Source organism: Natator depressus, chromosome 6 (assembly GCF_965152275.1).
Source record: "Natator depressus isolate rNatDep1 chromosome 6, rNatDep2.hap1, whole genome shotgun sequence".
Classification (NCBI taxonomy): domain Eukaryota; kingdom Metazoa; phylum Chordata; order Testudines; family Cheloniidae; genus Natator; species Natator depressus.
In genome coordinates, this window is record NC_134239.1 from 51,360,922 (window position 1) to 51,384,020 (window position 23,099).

At 43.3% G+C, this 23,099-nt stretch overlaps 1 protein-coding gene across 1 annotated transcript in view; it reads left to right on the forward strand.

The window, feature by feature from the left end:
- The first annotated feature begins 10,263 nt into the window (after positions 1-10,263).
- CD44 (CD44 molecule (IN blood group)) overlaps positions 10,264-23,099 on the forward strand; it is a 102,833-nt gene continuing 89,997 nt past the window's right edge. The window contains exons 1-2 of the mRNA XM_074955274.1: positions 10,264-10,411; positions 13,862-13,961. Of these exons, the coding sequence (XP_074811375.1) occupies positions 10,406-10,411; positions 13,862-13,961 (106 nt within the window). The 5' untranslated portion in view covers positions 10,264-10,405. The remainder of the gene's footprint in view (positions 10,412-13,861; positions 13,962-23,099) is intronic.

Genomic DNA, 23,099 nt, shown 5'->3' on the forward strand with positions numbered 1-23,099 from the left:
CTACTCCTAATTATTGAGTTTAAATGTGTGCTATGTCTGACTCATCAAGGCTCGTCTGTCAGCCTTGTATCTGAATTGGGACCGTGAATGAAATCGGGAAATTACATTCTATCTTGATTTAGCCTCTCCCTCATGTTCAGTTTGAGGGAAAACATTTCCTCCCTTATTCTTTACAGTCACAGTAATGTTCATCCGGGGTGCACAAGTTGGAGCATTCTTGATTTAACAGAGATGACAGGCTGGGTTTTTTTCGTGAGGGGTCTGAGACTTTGGAATGTGCTCCCAATCTAAGTCTGTTGGTCTTTAGGGCGTGCTACAAAACTTTCAGAGAGGAAGTGCGTAGCTTAGGGCTGGCTTGGATGGATGGGGAAATCTGAGAGTCTGGGTAGTGGCTGTCAGGAAGGTTTGTTTTCTCCTTTGCTGGGTGAGAAAATTACTGTGTTAGCATATTTTCCTTCACTGATGTGTATTTCCTAAGATCTCTCAAAGAGGCCTAAACCTTTTGTATATGCTTGTTTTAGGAGTACAATGAAATAAATCAAATGATAATAAATAAAAATACAGCTATGGAGCAGTGAAAGTCAAGAGAGGATTTTGCCCAGTGTAGTATATTGGTTTCTGTGTATATTTAACAAACAAAAGGAAGTATTTCTTCACACAATGCACAGCCAACCCGTGGAACTCCTTGCCAGAGGATGTTGCAAAGGCCAAAACTATAACAGGGTTAAAAAAAGAACTAGATAAGTTCATGGAGGATAGGTCCAACAATGGCTGTTAGCCAGGGTGGGAAGGGATGGTGTCCCTAGCCTCTGTTTGCCAGAAGTTGAATGGGCAACAGGGGATGGATTACTTGATGATTACCTGTTCTGTTTATTCCCTCTGAAGCACCTGGCATTGGCCACTATTGGAAGACAGGATTCTGGACTAGTTGGAACTTTGGTCTGACTCAGTATGGCCATTCTTATGTTCTTATTGGGATCTGAACGTTATGACCATCTCTATAATGGGGCCAAAGCAAAATCCTGGGTTTGTATACCCCAAATGTTGAGTAGGTCCATTTCTAGATCTAATATTGTCGCTTGAGCTCCTTTGTTCCACTGTGAAATCTGAATTCTTTGCAAAACCAGTCTTAGGGTTGCAGACCTATTATATTCTGACCAGAATTATCCTCAAACCTGGGAGAAAGATACCCATTTGAATGTTTGAATCCATATTTTCTCTCATACAAACACTCACAATTACTCATACATCAAGTGTTATTCATACCCAATCACTCATGAATCAGCCCTTCTAGAAATAGCAGGGTTAGCTAACCTGACTGAAATGCATGCGTTGTGTATGCTTCCGTAGTTCACATTAGCCATGAATAGTATGTCATTTCCCCCCACTCTTTTTACACCGAGCCCTGCATCAAGGAGCCTATTTTTCCTATCACTGGAAAAGAATATCTCTTCCCAAGGTCAATGGGAATTACTTTTATCCTGTGAAAGAAGAACAGGGCCCCAAGTTTTCACATTTCAAGGGTGGGAGGCCAAAAAAATGCTGTATACAGTGTGGCATGGCTAAGCCTTAGAAAGCTGTGAACATAGATAGGCATTCTCAGCATTCATTTGAAGGGCAATCTGCAAAACACTGGCATTGTAAGGGATTAGCCTTGTCTACCTAGAATTAGGTTTTGAGAAGCAGAGAGCAGGCTAGGTTTGTCTCCATACCTAGCAATGGTCCTTCCTATACACCAACATTTGTGACAAGGGAGAAGATAGAGGAGGGGGCATTGTATAGTCAGTCTGAGTTTGTCAGCATAGGGAGGCACCGAAAGATTCTTTGGTCCCATTAAAATACTGCCAGCGAGAAAGAAATTTTCATAGTCTTAATATTTGGAAATGGAGGACCACAGCAGTTCTGATGTATTGGATTAAAGTTTTTTAAATCCTGGGGCATGTTCTTCTATTAAATGTTTTAGGAAATATACCATCCCACCCATGTGACTTCAGGCTCTAAAATTATTGTTACCCAGCATATGCATGGCATCAGAAAAGTTTGGCCTTTGCTTCCAAAATGTGCTGTCTGCACTGAGAGTAATGAAGAAAACGTAAAGTTAGTGTGACAGTGAGATGTACTGAGGCTAGGGACGACTGCATGCCTTTGATTGAACATGCTGTAGTATGAGAATCTGTTTTATGCCAGCTTCTGTTCTTTACAAGGCCTGTGACAGACTCCAGACCTGCTGCTTTCTCTTAGTCTTGTTACAAACAAGCACTGAATCAGTGTATGGCTAGAAAGTGGAAAATGTTTGTCAAAGTGCCTGATCCGGCAAGGTGCTAATTGCACGGCACAGCTCTGCAAATCCTGTCACATAGGCGCCGACTCCATGGGTGCTCCAGGGCTGGAGCACCCATGGAAAAAAATCAGTGGGTTCTGAGCACCCACCAGCAGCCAAGCTCCCCCCCCGCACCCAGGGCCTCCAGTCTGCTGGTGACTCCCTGATCAATTCCTCTCCCTCCCACTGGAGCTCAGCAGTTCTGCAGTGTGCAGGAGGTGCTGGGAGGGAGGGGGAGGAGCAGGGATGGGGAGTGCTTGGGGGAGAGGGCAGAAAGAGGTGGAATGGAGTGCAGAGCCTTGGAGGAAGTGGTGGAGTGAGGGTGGGGTTGAAGGCGGGTGGGGTGGAGATTTGGGGGAAGGGGTGGAGTGGGGGTGGGGCCTGGGACTGAGCAGGGGTTGAGCACGCCCAAGGAAAATTGGAAGCCAGCACCTGTGTACTGTCAGCCCGTTAAGGGAAAGGGACTGGAGAAAGGAGGGTGTGGATCAATTAGCAATTCACTTTCCCATTTTTGAGCACAAAAAAGAAGAAAGAGCATCAATAGCAAATCCAGTAAATGCAAATCCAGTTTCAAATATTTTTCATTTTTGCCCTAGTACTTGGCCAAATGCCAATAATCCCTTGCTCTTCAGGGACCATAAAACAAAATATGGAGGAATGTGAAGGAAGCCATATCCATGAGATGGTAAATGATGTGACAGGTGTCCATTTCAGAGGCAAGGCATGATAAAAACAAAGTCCTCTTTTCCCAAAGACCTATTTGGCCATCCATCCTTCCAAGGAAAACAAGCAAACTATAGGCTGCCTCAGTACTTGTCTACATACAGTGATGTTCCTGATCAGCTGGTTCTGACCAACTCAATGTGGGAACACTCTTATTCTGGAAAAAAGGAGTGCCTTATTCCTATTTGGCTTAACCTCCTCTGATTAAATTAAACGGAACCTTTTTAAATTAAAGAGTGACTACACATAGAGCTGGTCAGCTCCAGCTATTGAACTTTAAATTCATACCCTACCTTAATCTGCATTAACTTCAGGTGTAGACAAGCCTTCAGATTCAGCTGGGCTGTATTCTAATTGCTTTCATTGTGTTTCAGCCTCAACACTGTGGGACTGGAAATTCTCATTGTCTGTGGTAAGAGCTTTGAAGAGCTGGTGCAATTACTGCTCAGGTTTGGCAGGTTTCAGCTCTGGTGGCATTTGAGGTGTGGCATACTCTTAAGTGAATCATAGCATCACAGACATTACAGCTGGAAAGACCTATTAGATCATCTTGTCCATACTTCTGTAGGTGTAGGGTTATTCCCTGAAGTATGTTTTCTAGTGCATTGAGTGGCTGTCCCACAATTTAATTGACCTCATTGGTAGGAAGATCTTCCTGATGATCAACCTAGATTTTTCCTTTCTGAATTTCATCTCCTAAACCTTTTATGAGTCTCTAAAAAATTCCCCCACACTTCATGCTAGATGTGGCTGCATGTCAGTAGTAGATGAGTAATCTCGCTTTACGCAGAGTCTGGGATCCTTTAGGATGAACAAACCTATATTATTCTTATTTCTTTAGATGTACATGGCACTGCAAAATAGGTAAAATGGAAAGAAAATGTAGCACAATGGCTATCTGGAATACCTGATAGTAAGAATGGAATTCATTGGCTTGAAACCTGGAATAGCCACAGCATAATTGTGACATAATTGTGTTTCTGGATGTATGTTACAGGCACTTGTACCAATTCCACAGACTTCCTGAAAGACTCTCTTCCCATCATCTTAAAACTCATCCCACCCTGCTTCTCACCAAAATGAAAGCCAAAGGGTTAAGGCATACCATCTGTCATGTGGGATTTTGTACCCTTGGGGGAGTTCATTCCTGCACTGTCACGCTTTCCATGTGTTCTGACAAGGAAGTTATAGAGTGTCACTGGACTCCTGCTAACAGAATTTGCTGCACAATTTCCATATTTTGAAGCTGTGTTGGCTAGCTCTGGGCTTCCTGGATGAGACGGGCTTGTGGGCACTAGGCAGTGCTGCTAACTGTAGCTAACTAGTGCCAAACAATGACTCGCCTCCTCTCTCAGAAAGGGCCCTATGAATAAATGGTTTAATCCTATCATGTTTTGTTCCAAAGGTCCTTAATCCATTTTGTATGATCTGTTTTTCATGTTAGAGAGCATCTTCCATTATCTAGACTATGGCATACAGAGTTCATTGTAGCACCTGAACTGATAGACTAAGAGGACTGTTTTTTTCCCCTCAGGGAGATTTTTTGTTAAATTCATACAGTAATTACATAAAGCAATCAGGGTGGTAACGTGGTTAAATAAAGCAGTCTGGGTGGAGTACGATATGCCAGCTTAATCTCTTTATATGTATAAAGGTCTTTATTCTAATGTCTTCCTCAAGGTAGGGAGAGAGGTTTTCTAAAAGACAGTGACTGCAGATAAATTTCAGAGATATCCTTGATTACTCTTCTCAACCCCCTTAGTATTTTATAGAGATCACTGAAGTGGTTCTCACACAATATTTTTGAAAAAGTTGATGACTCAGACCTGGATAATTTCTTGTACATTCAGCATGGATAGGCTGCAGCTTTAATTTCCTGAGGAGTTTTAATAATACTAGATTTGACATGTTCAAAATGCTATACAAACTTGAACTATTTTATCCTCCCAACACCTCAGTGAAATAGTTACAATAGGTAAGTAGCATTATTAAAGTCGAACAAATAACAGTAACTTGTTAATTGCCACGTTCCACCTCTTTTTCTGCAAATGAAATGTTCATAAGCAGATTGTAAATTTTTTCAGGCACCCATTATTCATTTGTAAATTTCTTAGCAAATATTTTCCGCCATACTAATAGCTCAAAGTAATCAGTTGGAAAAAAAAAGGGGGGATATGCAAACATCCCTGTTCCCCCTGTTGTATTGCTTAGCTATCCAGGTCACATGATACTGTTTCTGTTCCCTGATTGGATGATTTACATAATTAACCAACAGGGTTTTTTTGTTTGTTTGTTTGTTTTTTACAACTCAATAAAAAATGAAATTCACTTGATGGTTATTGGAGCATAGAGTTTCCTTTCTGTGTGTATATCTGCTGATAATGCCTGTAAGCTCAAATGTCTGTAAAAAGCAAACCTAAAGGTTGCATCCACAATTGACTAGAGATGCATTTTCAAATTTAAATTAATATTCATAGGAAATATTTTCACTCTTTGCTCTGCTATAATTATTATCTCTGTTTACAGGCGGGGAACTGAGGCTGACTTATCCAAGGCCACAGAGAGTTGGTGCCAAAGCAGAAACTGGAACTCCAGCATTCCTGGCTCCTATTCTTGTGCAGTCCATTGTGGATCTGGAACTTGCCCTTCAAATTCAAACTAAAATTTAAAAGGGTTCTGCTGTCCCAGAGAACTAAGAAAAAGATAAGACAGGTAAAATATAAGCTTCAGCTTCTATTAAGAAGGACACTTACTATAACAGTGCATTGAAAATGAATGAGGTATAGTATGTGGCTGAACTCTTTCCCATCATGGTATCATATTGCACAATGAGGTGCAATATGAGTGTTTTCTTCTCTCTCTGAAGTATCTGGCACTGGCTATTGTTTAAGGCAGAACCTTGGACTAGAGATATGATTGATGTGTTCTGATGTGGCAATTCCTGTTTCTAAGATTAGTTCACCATCTTATGATAGTATTCAACTATCCCTGTCCCCACACCTATTTCTCTACCCGTCTGCACAATTATGTGCAAAACTGTGGAAATTGCCTCCACCCGCATAATTTCATGTCACTTGTTTTTCTGCCCACCCACCCAATTTAACAAAACACTGTCTTTAGAGACATCCACAATTATGCAGTTTTGTCTGTTTACACAGTGAAAAAAATTCACTCGTCAACTATATTTATTTCCTCCCAGCAATTTCCGTATCAAATGAAGGTTACAAATGTGTGAAGGTTACAAATAAAAAGATGATTTTCTGAGTTGCAAACTCAGACTTGGCTATAAGAACCAGGTTGGGTTCTTTCCATTTTGTGCATCATCTCCAATAATAAGGGATGGGCCCCCTGCAACATCTCTGCAGGCTCACTGCCTTCTAGTTGGACTTTTGGAGACACCAGTGCAGTCCCATTGCCCTCAGTGGGTTTTCAGAGGTGTAAATGATTAAAGCTTAGTAAACAATCTCTCATTGTTCCACAAGAAGGAATAGAATCTAGCTCACTCAATCTTAGCTGTGTTAACTCTGCAGGGCTAATAGGAATAAAAATCTGGACAACCCTATTGTCATTAGAGTCATCAGATCTGACTCTGAAAATGAAAAAGGAGCTGTTCTGGTGAGGAAGAAGCAGAAATGCAATCTTCTAGTGGACAGCAAAATGGATTAGGACACAAGAGACAAAATTGCTGCTGGCCTGCTGGGTGACCACAGGCAAATTACTTCATCTCCTTCATCAGTTGCCCCATCTGTAAAACAAGGATAATGATACTGCTCTCCTTTGAAAAGCACTGAGAGATCTCCTGAGGAAAAGTGCTATATAAGAGCTACGGATTATTATTATTCTCAGAGGAGAAACAGACTGAATGCGAGAAGACAGGCATATTTCCTCACATTAACTTACTTGGTAAAACATAACTGTTCCAAACCAGCAGTCAATGACTATGCTTCCCGCGGATGCTGTCTCTCATATGCAATGCACACGCCTGCACCTTCCCTCCCAATTCCCACATGGAACCAGCTATTACCTTAGTCACTGAAAACAAACACATGCCTATTATGGTCTATAAAAATATCATGCTTTTCATTCATATTTACTCTGCACTGGGATCACGTAGTAATGGTTAAATACAGGTTGGTAGCCAAACTGCTATTGTGCCTGTTTATATACAGAGTATGTATAGTTTAGGACAGGGGTTGGCAACCAAAGATGGCACGCTAGCCGATTTTTAATGGCACGCTGCTCCCTGCCGGGTCCCAGCCGCCGGCCCCACTCAGCCCGCTGCCGAAACCAGGCCGGGACCCCGGCAGGCAGCAGCATGCCATTCAAAATCCTGCCTGCCCTGGCCCGCTCTTCTGCACCCCCCACCCCCATTGCAGGGGCAGGGTGAAGAAGCTTGGTCCTGCTGGCTGCTGCTCAAGGGCAGGCAAGCTCCTCCCTCCCCCACCTCTTCCCCCAGCGTGCTGGGTTCCTGCCCCTCCTCCTCTCCCGCCCTGCCGCCCATCAGCTGATGGCCCTTGCGAGGGAGGGGGACAAGCAGAGCTGCAGCACACTCGCTGCTCCAGGGAGGAGGCAGAGACAAGGTGGGAACGGGGCCTTGGGGAAGGGGGGTGGAATCAGGGCATATCCCCTCCAGCCCCCTGCCGTGAGCAGCTCTGGGCAGGGGGCTGGCAGCACCCCCATGACCCTAGCCCACACCTCCAGCCCTCTGCCCAGACCCCTACACTCCCCCACACACCTCAGCCTCCTGCCCTGACTCCTGCACCCCCCCAACTCCCAGACCTCTGCCCTGACCCCTGCACCCTGCCACAACCCCAGCTTTGACTCCAGCACCCCCCACTCCCCATGCCCTGACTCCTGCACCCCCTCACATGCCCCGAGCCCTCTGCCCTGACCCCGGCACCTCCCACACATACCTAGCCCCCCCACACCCCATGCCCTGACTCTTGCACCTCCCACATTCTCACCTGCACCCTGAGCACCAAATGGGAGCTCCTGCACCCTCGCCCACATTCCCACCTGCACCCCTCACACCAAATGAGAGCTGCCCAGGTAAGCACTCCACACCTAAACCTCCTGCCCCAACCCTGAGCCCCTCCCTCATTCTAGCTCCTGGCCAGACCCTACACCCCAACCCCCAGCCTGCTCCTTCACCCCCAGCCCTGTGCTCAGTGCACTCCCACCCTCAGCTCAGTGCAGAGAGAGAGGACGAGAATGGGCTAGAATCAGGGAGAAGGTAGGTACCCACTCTATGTGGGCAGGGCTGGGATCCCAGACCGGCAGTGGGCTGAGCACGGCCGGCAGCCGGGACCCTGGCTGGCAGGAGCCAGCGGACGGAACCCCAGACCGGCAACGGGCTGAGTGGCAGCGGACTGAGCCGCTCAGCCCACTGCTGATCTGGGGTCCTGGCCACCGGCCCCACTCAGCCCACTGCCTGTCTGGGGTTCTGGCTGCCGGCCCCTTGCCAGCCAGGGTTCCGGCCGCAGGCCCCGCTCAGCTTGCTGCCGGCCTAGGTGAACGGAACCCCAGGCTGGCAGCGGGCTGAGCAGGCCGGTGGCATAAGATCAGCATTTGAATTTAATTTTAAATGAAGCTTCTTAAACACTTTGAAAACCTTGTTTACTTTACATACGACAATAGTTTAGTTATATAATATATAGACTTATAGAAAGAGACCTTCTAAAAAACGTTTAAATGTATTACTGGCACGCGAAACCTTAAATTAGAGTGAATAAATGAAGACTTGGCACACCACTTCTGAAAGGTTGCCGACACCTGGTTTAGTAGGTTGTTTGTTAATGGAAAGGAAAGACTTGAAAATTCATTCCCGCATGTTTTTATTTGGTACACAACATAAATGTTGCTGTGTAAGTAACAGGGGCGGCACACATCCAGCAGTGTTACTGTGCAAACAGTAACTGTCACACAGATGAATTCAACATGATTTTGGTTTCTGCTTTTTTAAAGTAGTAACGTATTTTGTGTTTATCACTGGCTGTGAATCTGACCAGGCAATGCCACCTCTACTCTCCACACAGACAGAGAAAAATGTTCATGCAACAGGTGAGCCACGCACAATGCACGTGACTGGACAAAACCCCACATTTGCACCAAAACCTGGATGAACATATGGCCTGATCTAAATCCTGTTTAAATCAATGGAAAGACTCCCTTTGACTTCCAAGGGCTTTGGATCAGGCCCATACTAGGCAACTGAGGACAAAAAACACCTATTTGCACATGCAGCTAACATTTTGCATATGCTAATGTAGAGTTTTACTCAGGCAGCAGGAATGTGTGCATTTTGTTTGGCTCATCCGTTGTGCTAGGACTGTATAATTTTGGCCCAACCATTCAAATACACAGTGTACAAAGGAGGAAGGGTAGATGAGAGACAGGACAGAGAGGTCTGGGAGAGGGGAAAGAGTATGAGATGGGGGGAAGAAAGAGAAGAGGAGGTAAATGGGTGAGGGCTGGAGAGACTATGGATGAGGAGAGGAATAGAAAGGGAAGAAAAGGCAGAGAGGGAAGGAGAGAGAGAGACAAGGGACAGAATAAGACACATTGAGAGAGAGACCCAAATGTGCATGTTCCACCTATTACTAAGCTGGAAAGGAAAGAGGGACAAGAGGATTATGCAAAAAGAAAAGGAGTACTTGTGGCACCTTAGAGACTGACAAATTTATTTGAGCATAAGCTTTCGTGAGCTCAAATAAATTGGTTAGTCTCTAAGGTGCCACAAGTACTCCCTTTCTTTTTGCAAATACAGACTAACATGGCTGCTACTCTGAAAAGAGGATTATGGCAGTTTATACCCTGAGACATACATTTTCAGGTTCTCATTACTCCACATCAGGCTTTCCTGAGGTGGCAGAGGGAATGATTCCAACCACCTACAGAGAGAGTTTATTTCCCCCCTTCCCCCGAAACGCCACATAATGTTGCCTTGGTTAATAACTAATGCATTCAGTATGACTCTGCTGCATGCTAGCACACACTTCTGGCTTGTGACTGCATCTCTTGTGTGCTCTGTGTAGATCTCCCACTATGCACCCCTGTCTCAAACACACATGTAGGAAGTGGTAGATGGTGGGGAGATTATAAAGTGGGATGGGCAATCTGACTACTCTGTGCAGTGCTGCAAGCTCTATGGGCTGGCCAGGGACCAAATGCTTTGATTAAACATTAGCTTAAGGAAACTGGTGGAGGCATGTGTTCTAAAGTAGAAGGGCGTTTGTAAAGTGTCCTTGACAATAAATTTGAATATCTGAAGCCATTGCGGTTTTTGCTCTGTATTGGTCTAACTTGTGTTCGGGAGAACTGAGGCAAAGCAGCAACACAGACTGAGAGCTGAGGAGGCTGAACATGAAGGTACCATTCTGGGTTGCTTTTCTTTTTAGAAGTAAACGGCTGGGGGCCATTGTTCATCTTCCTAATGCTGTGCAGGACACGGGCTGTAAATTACGTCTGGGAACAAAAGGTTGAAGGGAATAGAATCAGGTGCCCAACTTCCCAAGGGAGTGCTTTGCCCTCAAGCCAAAGAAGCAGCTTCTCCAACTACTCAGCACAGACTCTGTTATCCCCTCCCTGTCAGCTCCTGGAGCCCAAGGAAAGGTACACTCCAGCAGTGTTTGCTACAAGGAAACTTTAGGACCATTTCCATTATAAAACCTTGTTTTACGATTAGCCATGACAATTAAAGCTAGGCTGAAATTTAGCAAACAAGATTTCAGAGTGGGAACAGAGGAGCAAAACAGATTAACCATGAATGATGAAACAAAGAATGAGTTATTCAGGTGCTTGAATGAATGGTAAAACTTCTATCTATACCATATTCCAGATGTTTTACAGAAAAGCCATTTTAGAAAAAGTTTGAGAGAGTTTAACATTTTTAGTTGTGTTATTTTTGATGTTTTTCTGACTTTGTAGCCAAGTTCTTTTAATTCCATGAATCCAACTGTACAGAGGACTGAGGGAGTAAAAAAACTCTAAGAAATATATTTTAGAAACTTCTAATATTTTCCTATAAAAATATCCTTTTGGTACCTAATAATTTCATGGGTCCAAATCCTCAGTTCTGGTAAATCAATGGTGTTGTGCTGTCAGTTGAGGATCTGGCCCAGGGTTTTTATGTGCCTATGTCATGGTGTTGTCTCAGGTTAAACATAAGTGCTGCATGTTCCACTAAAACGATAGGCAATTCCTTTCTCCAATGTCATAAAGCTCCCTTTTCTAGCCATCTAGCATTGTGGACCCTAAATCTGAGCTAAATTATGATCAACCTACCCCTCAGGCCAATGTATTTTGGGGGGAGAAATTCCACATTTGGGTGGAAAAGGAGGAAATAGTTTTGTGTCAGGTATTGTTTAAAGACAACTGTTTGAAGCTGCTTAATAGTTTGGAATGTTAGAATAAGTCCTAGGGAGATGAATTAGTGGGCAGAGGGCAGGTGAGGTGGAAAAAAGTACATACTAAATGCAATTTATCACCTGGCTCTGCAGTTTATCACATGGGGTGACATCCATGTGATAAATTGCGTTTATCATGTACCTCTGACTGCCTCTCTTGAACTATGCACTAATCCATCTATGCACCTGGACTACTTCTAACATTCCAAATCCCTGTACAGTCCCATACAACAATCTACCAAAGAAATATTTTCTAACCAATCCCCACCCCAATGTGGAATTTTCCCCAAAATTACACTATTCTGAGGTGCAGGATTATATTCAGTCCTGGATGAGTGACGGGTTTATGATCTGTTGCCTTGGGACCCACAGAGGCTAGAAGTGGAAGCTTTATTCCAGTAGAAAGCCAAGAATTCCCATTTCCAGAGGGGAAAGGCTTTTGAGAAAGATCCTCAACTGCTGTAAATGGGCATAGTTTCTTTGAAGTCAATGGAACTCTCCAATTTACATCAGCTGAAGAGCTGGATTTTTGTTTCTAAAGCTGGTTGGGCCTTAAAACAGTGATGTCTTATGTGTAAAAACAGCTGTTTCATGTAGTTTTTTAGAGTTTTTACAACATTGGTTACATGTTTTCCTTCCAATGAGTGAAGTCCAATAGACACATATGGCCAGATTTTTGAAAATCCCAGTAGGTGCCTATACACATCCTAGAACACCTAAACCTTTCATAGTCTGGCCCATAGTCCAAAGGTAGTCTAGCTTTACAAGTGAAGAAATATAGGCTATAATACACTCACAATAGGCTATAAGCCTATGAACAATACAAATTTTCTTTTGAAACAATAAGGAGTAGAGAGGTTATTTTACCTCTGCATTTGATCACTAGTGCAACCACTGCTGGAGTACTGTGACCAGTTCTGGTGTCCCCATTCAAAAAGGATGTTGATAAATTGGAGAGTGCTTAGAAAAGAGCCATGGGAATGATTAAAAGATTAGAAAACATGCCTAAACGAAGAGAAATCATTATATCCACTCAGTGAATATGTTTTAAGTGTGACTTTGAAGTTGTAAGCTACATAAGAAACAAAACTCTGCATGATTTGAGGAAAGGCTTCCATTTTGACCATGTCCCATTAGGTATTCTAGAGCTGCTGCTAAAATTGGGGCTAGCCGAGGAAGGGGGAGCCAACCATCTTTAAGTATGATTTATTAGAAATGTTTACAAAAGCAGTCACTGCTCTCAGTAGATTCATTATGTCTGCATTGTAAATAATCCCAGAACCTAACTTCACTCTGGATTTTCTATTTCATATAATGGAATTAGATACTGGAAAGACCTATTAGATGATCCAGTTCATCTACTGTCTCTCACCATCCTGGCCAAATCCAGTGCTTTATAATACATTTCCTAGGGATTTGTCCAATCAAGTTTGAAAGGTGCCCCAGATTGGGACCTTCCATCACTTTCCTGTAGAGACTAAGAGTGTCCTTGAACCCCCCTCTATTCGCCAATTGAGAACTTGCTGTTCCCCTGTATGTGAAAGCACTGGGTCTCCTGCTAAGTTTTACAGGCACATCCTGAAACACTATGTGTTATTTCCCAAATCACATTCAAAAGTGAAAGTCCTGAAATTTCCTTAGTTGTGTAAAGATTTAGTGCCTGTGGCTGGGAGAACCTGTGCTCTGTACTTTTCCATTGTTTATCTTATGCAAAACTAAAAATGTATATAAAAGATCTTTAATGTATCAATAGTAAAATGATATAGAAACTTTAATCTGTAGGTTGCTCATTGAAATCTAGCCCTGATCAATCATAGAATCGTAGGACAGGAAGGGACCCCGGGAGGTCTTTTAGTCCAGACCCCTGCACTCAAGGCAGGACTAAATATTATCAATAGTGACTGAAAGCCATTGCCATCTCCTCGTTGTTATAGGTAGATGTGTAATGGGCACTGTGGTCTCTGTCCAGTGCCAAGTGAAGCGATGTCTACTTCATGTAAACCACCACTATAACTGACATCAGCTGGGATGTCGAGGTATGGATGGACTGTGAAGCATGAACAGGACAGGGCAGGATGGTGGGAGTTTACACTTTTAGTGCCCATGTTGTACCCGCCCATGCATAAGCAGTGTCCAAGTCTTTTCACTGGCACCTTTCAACAGCATTAAATTAACATAAAACCCAACACTGCAATGAATATATGTACATATAGAAAACAGAAAGTGTCATACTTTCACTGACTCTTCCATTGTCTTTTTGGAATAAAGTAAATAAGTCCTTCCCCTCTTACACCTTAAAATAAGGAATCATTGGTTTCAACCCAGCTCCTAGTGAGCATCTGATGTCTCTGACACAAAACAACCCACCATTATAACTGGTGCTATTTACCTCTCTTGTTGGTGATGTCTGCAGAGAGGCCACGAATTCAATGGGCCATGGAGACTGAGCTGTACCCTCATACTTACTGCAGTGGTGGTCTCTCCAGATCAGAACAGAGGCATGTTGCCAAAAGGTAAGTGTGAAGGAAATCTAATCTACCTGTGCTTCACCTGGACATCGTATCCCTGTGCTGTCACTGTAGTGCTTTTTCGCCAGCACTTAATTCATTGGAAAATGACGGAGAGAAAATGGAAAGAGAAAAATATCAGTTAGAAATGTTTTTGGAGAGTTGTGGATGCTTTGGTGGGTTTCTAAAACTCAGATATTTTATGTTCTCCTGTCTCTTATAATAAAGAGGCTTTTAAACAGGCTAAGGGAGTGGATGCTGATAACAGTCAGTCCCTTTCTAAGCTAACTTGTGAGACGTTGCAGAAACTTTCCAACGAAGAAGCAGTAATATTACACTCATGAGTAAAAGAGTCTTGGTGCCTCTTTAAAACCCTGCTGTAGCTGCTTACTCAGAAGTAGTAGCTTCCCCCCACCCCCGCCCCTTGCTCCCTCTACTTTTGTTTCGACATGGGTGTGACTTTTGATTCAGCTCCCCCTCCCTGTTATGTCACTGTTTCAATTTCTTTAGAATCGGAATAAAAACTGCAGCAAACTTCAGAGCTCATTGACTGCAGGCTGAACAAGCCTTTTTTGATTTGTGCACCCTTCAAGGATCTCCTTAGTTTTGGCAAAGTAACTCTAAGAAACAATGAGCAAGTTTTTGTTGTGTGCAACTTTTGGATTATGCTTGCTGCAGCTTTGTCTAGCAGAGACACGTAAGTAGTGTATGAATGAAAAGTCTAATGTTTGCTAATAAGTTTATGCTTCAAACAGCAGCTGCTATCCAGCCAGCCAGCTAGCAGCCTGCTTGTCACACCAGCGCATTTTTGAGTAAAGTTTTATTATCTGTACTTTTTTTTCCAGTGAAAATCATACCAAAATATACTTGTGCTGTTTTTCTTTTTAACATGCAAGGAAAAAACGTGCGCGTTAAATACAGCTACAAATACTCGAGAGGTTAACTGTAGATCGTCAAAGTTAAGTTTAAACTAAGAACTGAAGTACAATAGGCAACTGAGCTTCAGCAGAGCTGTTCTAAATTAAACTGTAGAAACAGCGATTTATTTATTTTGCTATACCAATGCTGTAAAATAGACAGTTGGTGGTGGTGGTGGGGAGGGACCCAACCCTCCTGGCGTACAATAGCTGTATTATTAGGTTCACACAAGCTGAGCTAAAGGCTAATAAATACAGGGTTGAGATGCAAAAACTAGGACAGGCATGCTGAAAAGAAACTTAACTGCTATGAACTGTGACTGAAATCTGGAAGAGCTTTATGGCAATGGTGCATTTTTCTGACCTATCTTTAAAGCTTTCTTTTGGGGTTAACTGGTGAGGTGTTAGAACAAACAAAGGAGTTTGGAGATGAGCAACCCGCTTTCTATACTTGTATAGTGTGACTACCAATACCAGAATAAATAACTTATTTTCAGAAATAAAAGCACTAAATTTTTAAAAATCGGAAAACCAGATGCCCAGGATGACAAAATGACCTTAAAATTTGATGTGGTGCAGGCACAACAGTGTTTGGGGAACATAGCTGTGCCTTTAACAGAGTCTCATTGTAACAGCAATTGCCTTGAGTTGCTTTGGAGGGAAACGATTTATCCTTCCACCTCGGTTTTCTACTAGCCAGTTCTTGGGAATCTAACAAAATCCATTTGTCATGGACACTGTCACCTCAGTGCTTTTATGTTTACCTCTTGTTTACTCGAGCACCAGTACATGGCTCCAATTGATGGAGTGGTGCCAGAGATCTAAGATGCAAAGAAAAAGGAGAGCTGGGAATGTCATTGAGAGAGAGAGGCAGAGTGCCCATCGGCGTAGAAGTGGTGGCCAAAGTTGCACCACAAGAGGAGGTGAAAAGAAAGGGATACTATAATTTATCAATCAGTCAACGAGAGAAAGGGATCCTACCTGCCATTTAGGCTGTATATCTCTTATGCAAACCTGTACGTAAAACAATTTGAATAAGCCTTTTGTGCTAGTTTATTTCAGAAAGGATATAACATTGTATACGTTGGCTATTCTCCCAAAGCTCTCAGTAACTAGATTTTAATAAAGATTGGCTTGAACTGCCATAGTCGTTTAATGGAAAGGTACAAATCTGCCCTTAGGCTCTCTGTGCCAAGCCAACAGACTGCAGTTGGGGATGGTATTGCATTGTCTGGAGTGGGTGCTGTTAGTTCTTTGGTCAGTGGTGGCTTCCGCAGTGGCAGCATATACAGAGGGAGCGGGAGTGAGGCTTAAATGAAGGGGAGGGAAATGGCATCACAGTGCTGAAAACCCTTTAAGCTAAGCTCTCTTATACACATGGTGTGTTGTTGTGTGTAGTGTTGTTGAAGCAACTCATCATTTCAGTTAAGATTAAGTGAAGGATCAGAACCATATCTGAGATATGTCCTCCTCTGTGGGACTACGCCCTGCACTCTTAAGGACCTGGACTTGAAACATTATTAATTATTGTTATTGCTGCTGCTATTTATATTGCACCACAAATGGACACAGGGTTCTTCAGTCGTTAGAGTGTGCCAAAAAATGCTCAGAATCCTTGTGCAGAAGAGCTTCGAGACCATACAGAACAATAAGGTGTAGACCAATATACGGCCATTCCAGCAAGTTTGCTTTGTGGAACAGATCAGTTCTCAGGCCTATTTTCAAGGAGCAAAGGGAAGTGGGTTGTTGTCCTTAGCAGTAAAATAAGATGGATAAGAGGGTTGAGAAGCAGAGTCCAGAGAGAAGAGAGGTTGCAGTAATACAGCTGGGATAAAGCTAGAGCATAGTCTACAGATTTGACAGTTGGGTTAAAGAGAAAAATATTTTTTGTAGACACTGGATTTGGTGAAGGTCCGGATATGAGCAGATTCATAGGCAAAAACTAGGTAGTAGAAAACGGTCGTGTTGTTGCCAGAGAAGAGATGGTTTCATGGAAACATAGTTAATTTTGAGCATATTAAGCTTCAGAAAACATCAGAGAAAGCGGCAGACTAAACAGAGTGGAGAAAAGTAATCGTCAGCAGAGAAGTGATGCCCATGGCTTTGAAAAAAATGGAATCTACAGGGACAAGACTCTGGGGGATTCTGACAGTTTTTTAGCAGCCCTTTTCCATTCCAACTACTGTACTCTTGTATATTCTGTGTTTCTGGCTGTGATAGTGAGTGATCCTTTCAAAATACAGAATCAGAATTGGGGAAAGGAAATCTATACCTTAAACACTTGCGTTTCCATTTCCTATATCTATATGTATATCTATCTATCTATATTTAACCTAGACTTCCATTTTAATTGCTTTATACATGTCCATAATTGAATTTGCATAATTACCTACTGTGTAATGTAATTTCACAGAGAGGATAATAATGGAACAGGAACTGCCCACTGTAATATTCTTTCCTAAATTTAAAAAGAATGCAACAGTGCATTGGCCCAAGAAATCACAATTGTCCGTCACCCATAAAGAAGCAATAATCCCTCCAAAGCAAGCCTTACCACCTCCAGTAAGTTGGTATGTAATTTATAATGGCCACTGTGGCTGTTGTTACAATCCAAATGTAAGTGGGGGAATGGTCGCGCTATTGTGGGGAACTTTCTGACTTCTGCACTACCCCGGTGAAATGGGCTGGCAGAAGGATCTGAGTCCTCGCTCCCACTTCCTTTACTCAGAGGCCTCCTTGCCCTCGAGGACTCCCCTTCCACTCTTCTGTCTGGCAGAGTCCTTGTAACCCCAACAAGGCTGGGCCCAGGATTCCTGGGGGGCTCGACCCCCAACCTTGCTGTGGTCACCTAGGACAGGGGCTAGTGTGTCCCCACTCTGGGGTACTCTCTCTGCAGTGGACACTTCTCTGACCCACTGATCATTACATATGATTTAAAGCAAATACAATTTATTTAATCAGCAATTAGTTTAAAAAGGAATAAGGAAAAATGGGAAAGGTTAAAGGAAAACACATCACCCCGCTCTGTGGCAGGGAACATTACAAACGGTGTCTCTGTAACGTCAGGGCAGTTCACAGTCTGTTCCTTGTAAGTCCCAGGCCTTCTTCTCAGGCCCTAGCTGTGCAGCAGGGATGCTGCAGGTTGGACACTTGCTCTGGTGGTGGCCACACACCTCCGGGCTTTGGGTGGTGGGACCCTTCTTCCCAGCGTCAGTCCCCCATTGGGTTAAGATCCCTCTCACAGTCTGGCATGCAAGGACTTTTGGCTGGGGGTATCTTTCTGCGCTGGGCCCTTTGCCCAGGGTCCCTCCTTGGCTCTCCCCAGCTGCTCACAGCACCTGGCTCCAGACTGCTCCAGCCCCAGTTCCACCACTCCGTCTCAGCGCCAGCTCCACTCTAACTCAGCACTGCTACTTCTCTGGCCCCTCTGGCTCTGGTTGCTACAGCTCTGCTCCCAGGGCAGGTCTGCTCTCTCTGGACTCTGTCTCTTGCTCTGTGGCTGCAGCCCTGCTCCCAGCACAGGGTCTGCTCTCTCTGGGCTGCTTTTCTGGCCCCTCTGGATCTGGTACATCTCTGCTCCCCAGCTAAGCTCAGGCTCCTGCTTTCTCCTTAGCTCGGCCCCACCCTGTCTGACTCAGGCAAATACAGCTCACATGGAGGACGGGACCCACCCTGGCCTCCCGACTCCCTGATTAGCCTGCCCGCCCTGTCAATGAGGCTGACCTGGAGCGTTGGCTTCTCCCCATTGTTCCTGGGGACTGTCAGTCTCAGGGTCCTGATTACCCATCAACCCTTCCCCTTTTAGTACTGGTAGCTAGCCAACCAAAACACCCCCACTGAATGTCGGTAAGGGGACAACAGTCCCTTTACACAAGGCGGTGAGGGTCAGATTTGATTTCTTGTCTCTTCCTTACCCTTCAAACCACAGTCTCCCTTGCAGTGGTATCAGCTAGAACAGTAGCAGCTGGCTGTGATTTTCCTGTGCCTGCTGAAGCAGACCCCACCCAAAGCATGAAAGGGGAATTTCCGCATATGAACGAATTGGAGAAGAGTAACAAGAAATGACACAGAGAAGGAGGTTTCTTAGAGGAGCTTCTCTCAAATTGAAACTCTAGCTAATTCCAGTGCATTTGGTTGATGAGTAGTTCCATGACTTGGTTTCCTTTCTAATGATGTCTGCATCAGTATTTAGGGTCTGTGGGTAGTATTAACAAGGGAATTGAACTCTCTTATGCACCAAAGAGATGCAGATCATGTCTCTGGGGTTTTCCAGTCAGTCTTCGTTACAATGCCAGTTATGTTGTACAATGCAGTTTAACTTCTTTGTGTACAACATCCTTTATCCACTGTGTCACAAAGCAAAAAAGACAGAATTAAAACAAGTTAAAGGGCAGGCTGTAATTTTATTATTCACTCTGAAGCTGAAGCAATCACACCAATTCAAAGTAAAACGCACAGGGAAGACCTGAATTTTAAATATATCCACAGCTGGAAAATATCTAGGTTGGCTTTTTTAACTCATGACTGAAGTCATCTCAGTAGGCTTGGAAACTCTGTGATCGTTGGAACTCCATGCACTATCAAACTACGGTTGCACACTGATATGCTGTGCTGTGTGTTTGCAAAAATAATATCAGACTGTGGTAAAACTTCCATCTCTGTTGCTGCAAATAAAGCTGTTTGAAAAGCAGCTATTAAGAAGTGATAGTCAACTACACCAGTGGTTCTCAACCAGAGGTGTGTGTACCCTGGTTGGTATGCAGAGGTCTTCCAGGGGGTATGTCAACTCATCTAGATCAGTGTTTCTCAAGCTGGGAAGGTTGTGGGACTGGTTGGGGAGGGGGAGGGGTTGCAAGTGCAGGCTGGCGTTAGGGGATGGAAAGCAGGGCAATTGTGTGTGGCCCCATGCCTCCGGGGGCCCTGTGAAGCTAAGATACATGCTTCAACCCTGGGTGGCAGGGCTCGGGCTTCAGACTCCTGAAAGGTTTACAGTAGTCTGGAAAGGTTGAGAAACACTGAACTACACCATTAATGTCTGGTTTTGTAAATATTAAAATTGCCGCGGAATAAATTACAGTCAAGTGCCTGTTATAACATTGTTTTTGGAGACAGGTATATGTTTCACTTTGGGGAGCTGCTTAACTGAGTGGGCCCCAATGGGAAATGCATTCTTGGTACTGGATTTCCATGGAGTATTTTTGTGTTATTGGATGGGTGCCTTTAAATCAATAGGATGTGGCATATGTGGGTAGATGTGCTAAGTATGTTCTTTCAGAGTATTCACATTCAGCAGTGAGCTATTTCCAGGCACTTGGGGATGCTTAGAATTTGACCTGTATTTGAATAGAACCCTGATATCCTTTCTGTGAATTTAACGATAATAATGTTTAGGGCTTTTCATCTGATCTCAAACCACTTTACACAGATGGGTAAGACTTAATAGCCATCATTTGCCATTGGGAACATTGTGATTACAGAGATGTGAAGTGACATGGCAACTCAGTGTCAGACAGGAACAGATCCCAAGTCTCCTTACTCACATTCCAGGCCTCCACCTACTATATGAAGTTGCCATATTGGGAATATGAATAGTTAGCAGGGAGGGAGAGGGAACTGTAAAGGGAAATGATTCATTAATACTGAACACAGCTAAGGTGTGGCCTGGTTGCCTTTCCCTTTCATCTTCCTTTCCCGTTTCACTTTCACTCACTTTCCTGTTCCTCATCCTCTTCCCATTAGATAGCTACTGTTAATTTTTCTGTCCCTTCCCTTTCTCGTGATTTATCTGACCAGTTATAGAATGTATAGAGTACTTTAATGTTCCTCTGTTTTGCTGAAGCTTCTTCAAATATTCAGTAACTGTTTTTGTTATTCACCCATCATTAATGTTTTTATGCATAAAATGTAATGATAGGAATAAAGAATATATTTTTAACAGGGAAAGAGAAACTATATATATTGTGAAGTCAATTCAGATTAATTTCCTCTGCAGCAAATTTGTAAAAAAACACACTTTGAATGAAGCTTTTGTCCCTTTTGTTGACATTGCTGTCCAATTTCCTGCTTCATTGCATAAATGCTACCTGCACATAATCCTAAAACCTTTCAGCTCTTACCATTTGCTGTCATTCGATTTTTATTAAGTAGAAGTGGACACAGGTTGCAGTTTCCTATTTAAAAGTTTTCAAATCCAAGGTTTTGATTCAGATTTGTCATTTTTTTTTAATTAGGGATGTTCAAAACTATTTGAACAAAATAAGAGCTGACCCAAACCTTTGCCCCAAATTGATGTTAAAAAAATCAGTCTTAAAATTGATTTAAATTAATTTTAAAATCATGTATTTTTTTTATTTTTCATTTTCTAGTCCAGATGACAATTCCTAGAATGTTACAAATGTAGCAGCTACTTATATTGTTTGGTACTCATGGATTTTCATGGGTAAATGACATTAAAATATCCATGTCTCCCCAAGCAGATTAAAAATTGCAAACCTTGTCCCTCCTAGACTGCAGACCACCATTACATGGGCCTCATTATTCTCAGTATGCAGAAACATCTATCTTTAATTTTCTGTGCTTCTTCCGAGTAACTTGCAGCTGCTGTTGGTATTCCGTTTAACTAATTCCTTTGTATGTGATGATCCCAGAAGTCTGCTTCCTTTACATTTCTTATTTCCATCATTGTCATTATGTTTTCCTCTTTTGTTCATTTTCCCTCTCTCTGGTATCTGGCTGAAGCAATCTGACAGTCTCTGTAGGTTCCCATCTGTCTAAATAGGTAACAGAAAGTTAAATCCAATTTGTCTAAATTTGGTCAGTACTCTGGTCATCTTCAGAAGAAATAAAAATCTACCCCACCAATTGCTCTCAAGAAATGGGCCTTGGGGGACACTTGAATGAAAGGAAAGTTTACAGGAGCAAATATGTTCTGGTTCTGGACTATATTTTTGTCCCTCACAACAAATATTTCTGTTCCTTTTAATTTCAGCCATCCTGTCCATGTAGCTCTGACTTGCGTCCCTGTGTTTTTAACCATACTGATGTCATTCTGGGATCCTGGCTCCCAGTGCTGTCATGAGAATGGTACTAATGAAATGTCTCTGTCTGCCAGGGCAAGAAAGATCAGAGTCGTTCTGGACACCTTTGGAGATAAGTGAAATCTGAACACTTTCAGTTTTTAGTGCAGGAAAAAAGATCCTTGCGTGAAATAAATTCTTCAATCTCTGACTTCATATGTGCTACCAACCTGTAATGGTGCCTCTCTTCATAGCCAGGGTGCAGACATTTCATTTTCTAACCTGCAGGGAATAACTTTCTGGAAGTTACAATTAACCACCAGAGGAGTGCAGTGACCTTTCAGGTGAAAAGACATCCAATGCTGTTGAAGAAGAAATCCTTCTTCACCTCTAGAGCGGTGATACTCAGACTTAATGAGCTGGAGAGCCACTTTCTCATTGAGTGGAGAAACAACCACAGCAGAACATCCTTTGTGCTTTTGTGATGTGTGTGTTGTGACAGCATCATCCTACACTGAATCCAGCATCATGATGACAATAGTGGAATCCTTTGTCAGCATGTTGCACCACGCTGATTTTTGTATCTCACTGCAGTTCTCTCTTTTCCCTGTAGCCCCATTCCCTCTGTGCTTGGTGGGATGGGAGATAACCTTAGCATCGCTAATCTATTTTCTTAGTGTGTTCCCCACTCAACAAGCTTCAGACGTGTTGTGTAGCAGTAATATGAGTAGTGTTCTCCATGAGACCAGGCAGACTCAGAGGAATGCCGCACAGATCTAAGGATTCTAGGAGAGCTGCATGGAGGGCCCTACTGAGACTCATGCAGCTGTTGGGCACAGGTTGAGTATCACTGCTATTAAGTCTCTTTATAGCATCCCAGGGCTACTGAATGTAGCAGGCCATTCTCTTTTTCTAGTCTGAAACTATTCAGTATATGGATTGAGGCAGACGGCCTGGTCCCTTTCCGTTCATAAAGAGGCATGCTCCACAACTTAGAGGTTGTCCACATTCAATATGTCTATAACAGAGTGAGAGAGACTTTGTCCAGTTTGCAGCACATTAGTGGTTTTGTCCTCTATTAACCTTTGACTGAGAGTACAGTTTTACCTGTACAGTTCATACCTCCGGGGGCTGGGTTGAACAAAGTCTTTTTTACATTCAATGAGTATTCACTTGGAGTCAGCACTGTAGTGGTAATTGTCGATGAGAGT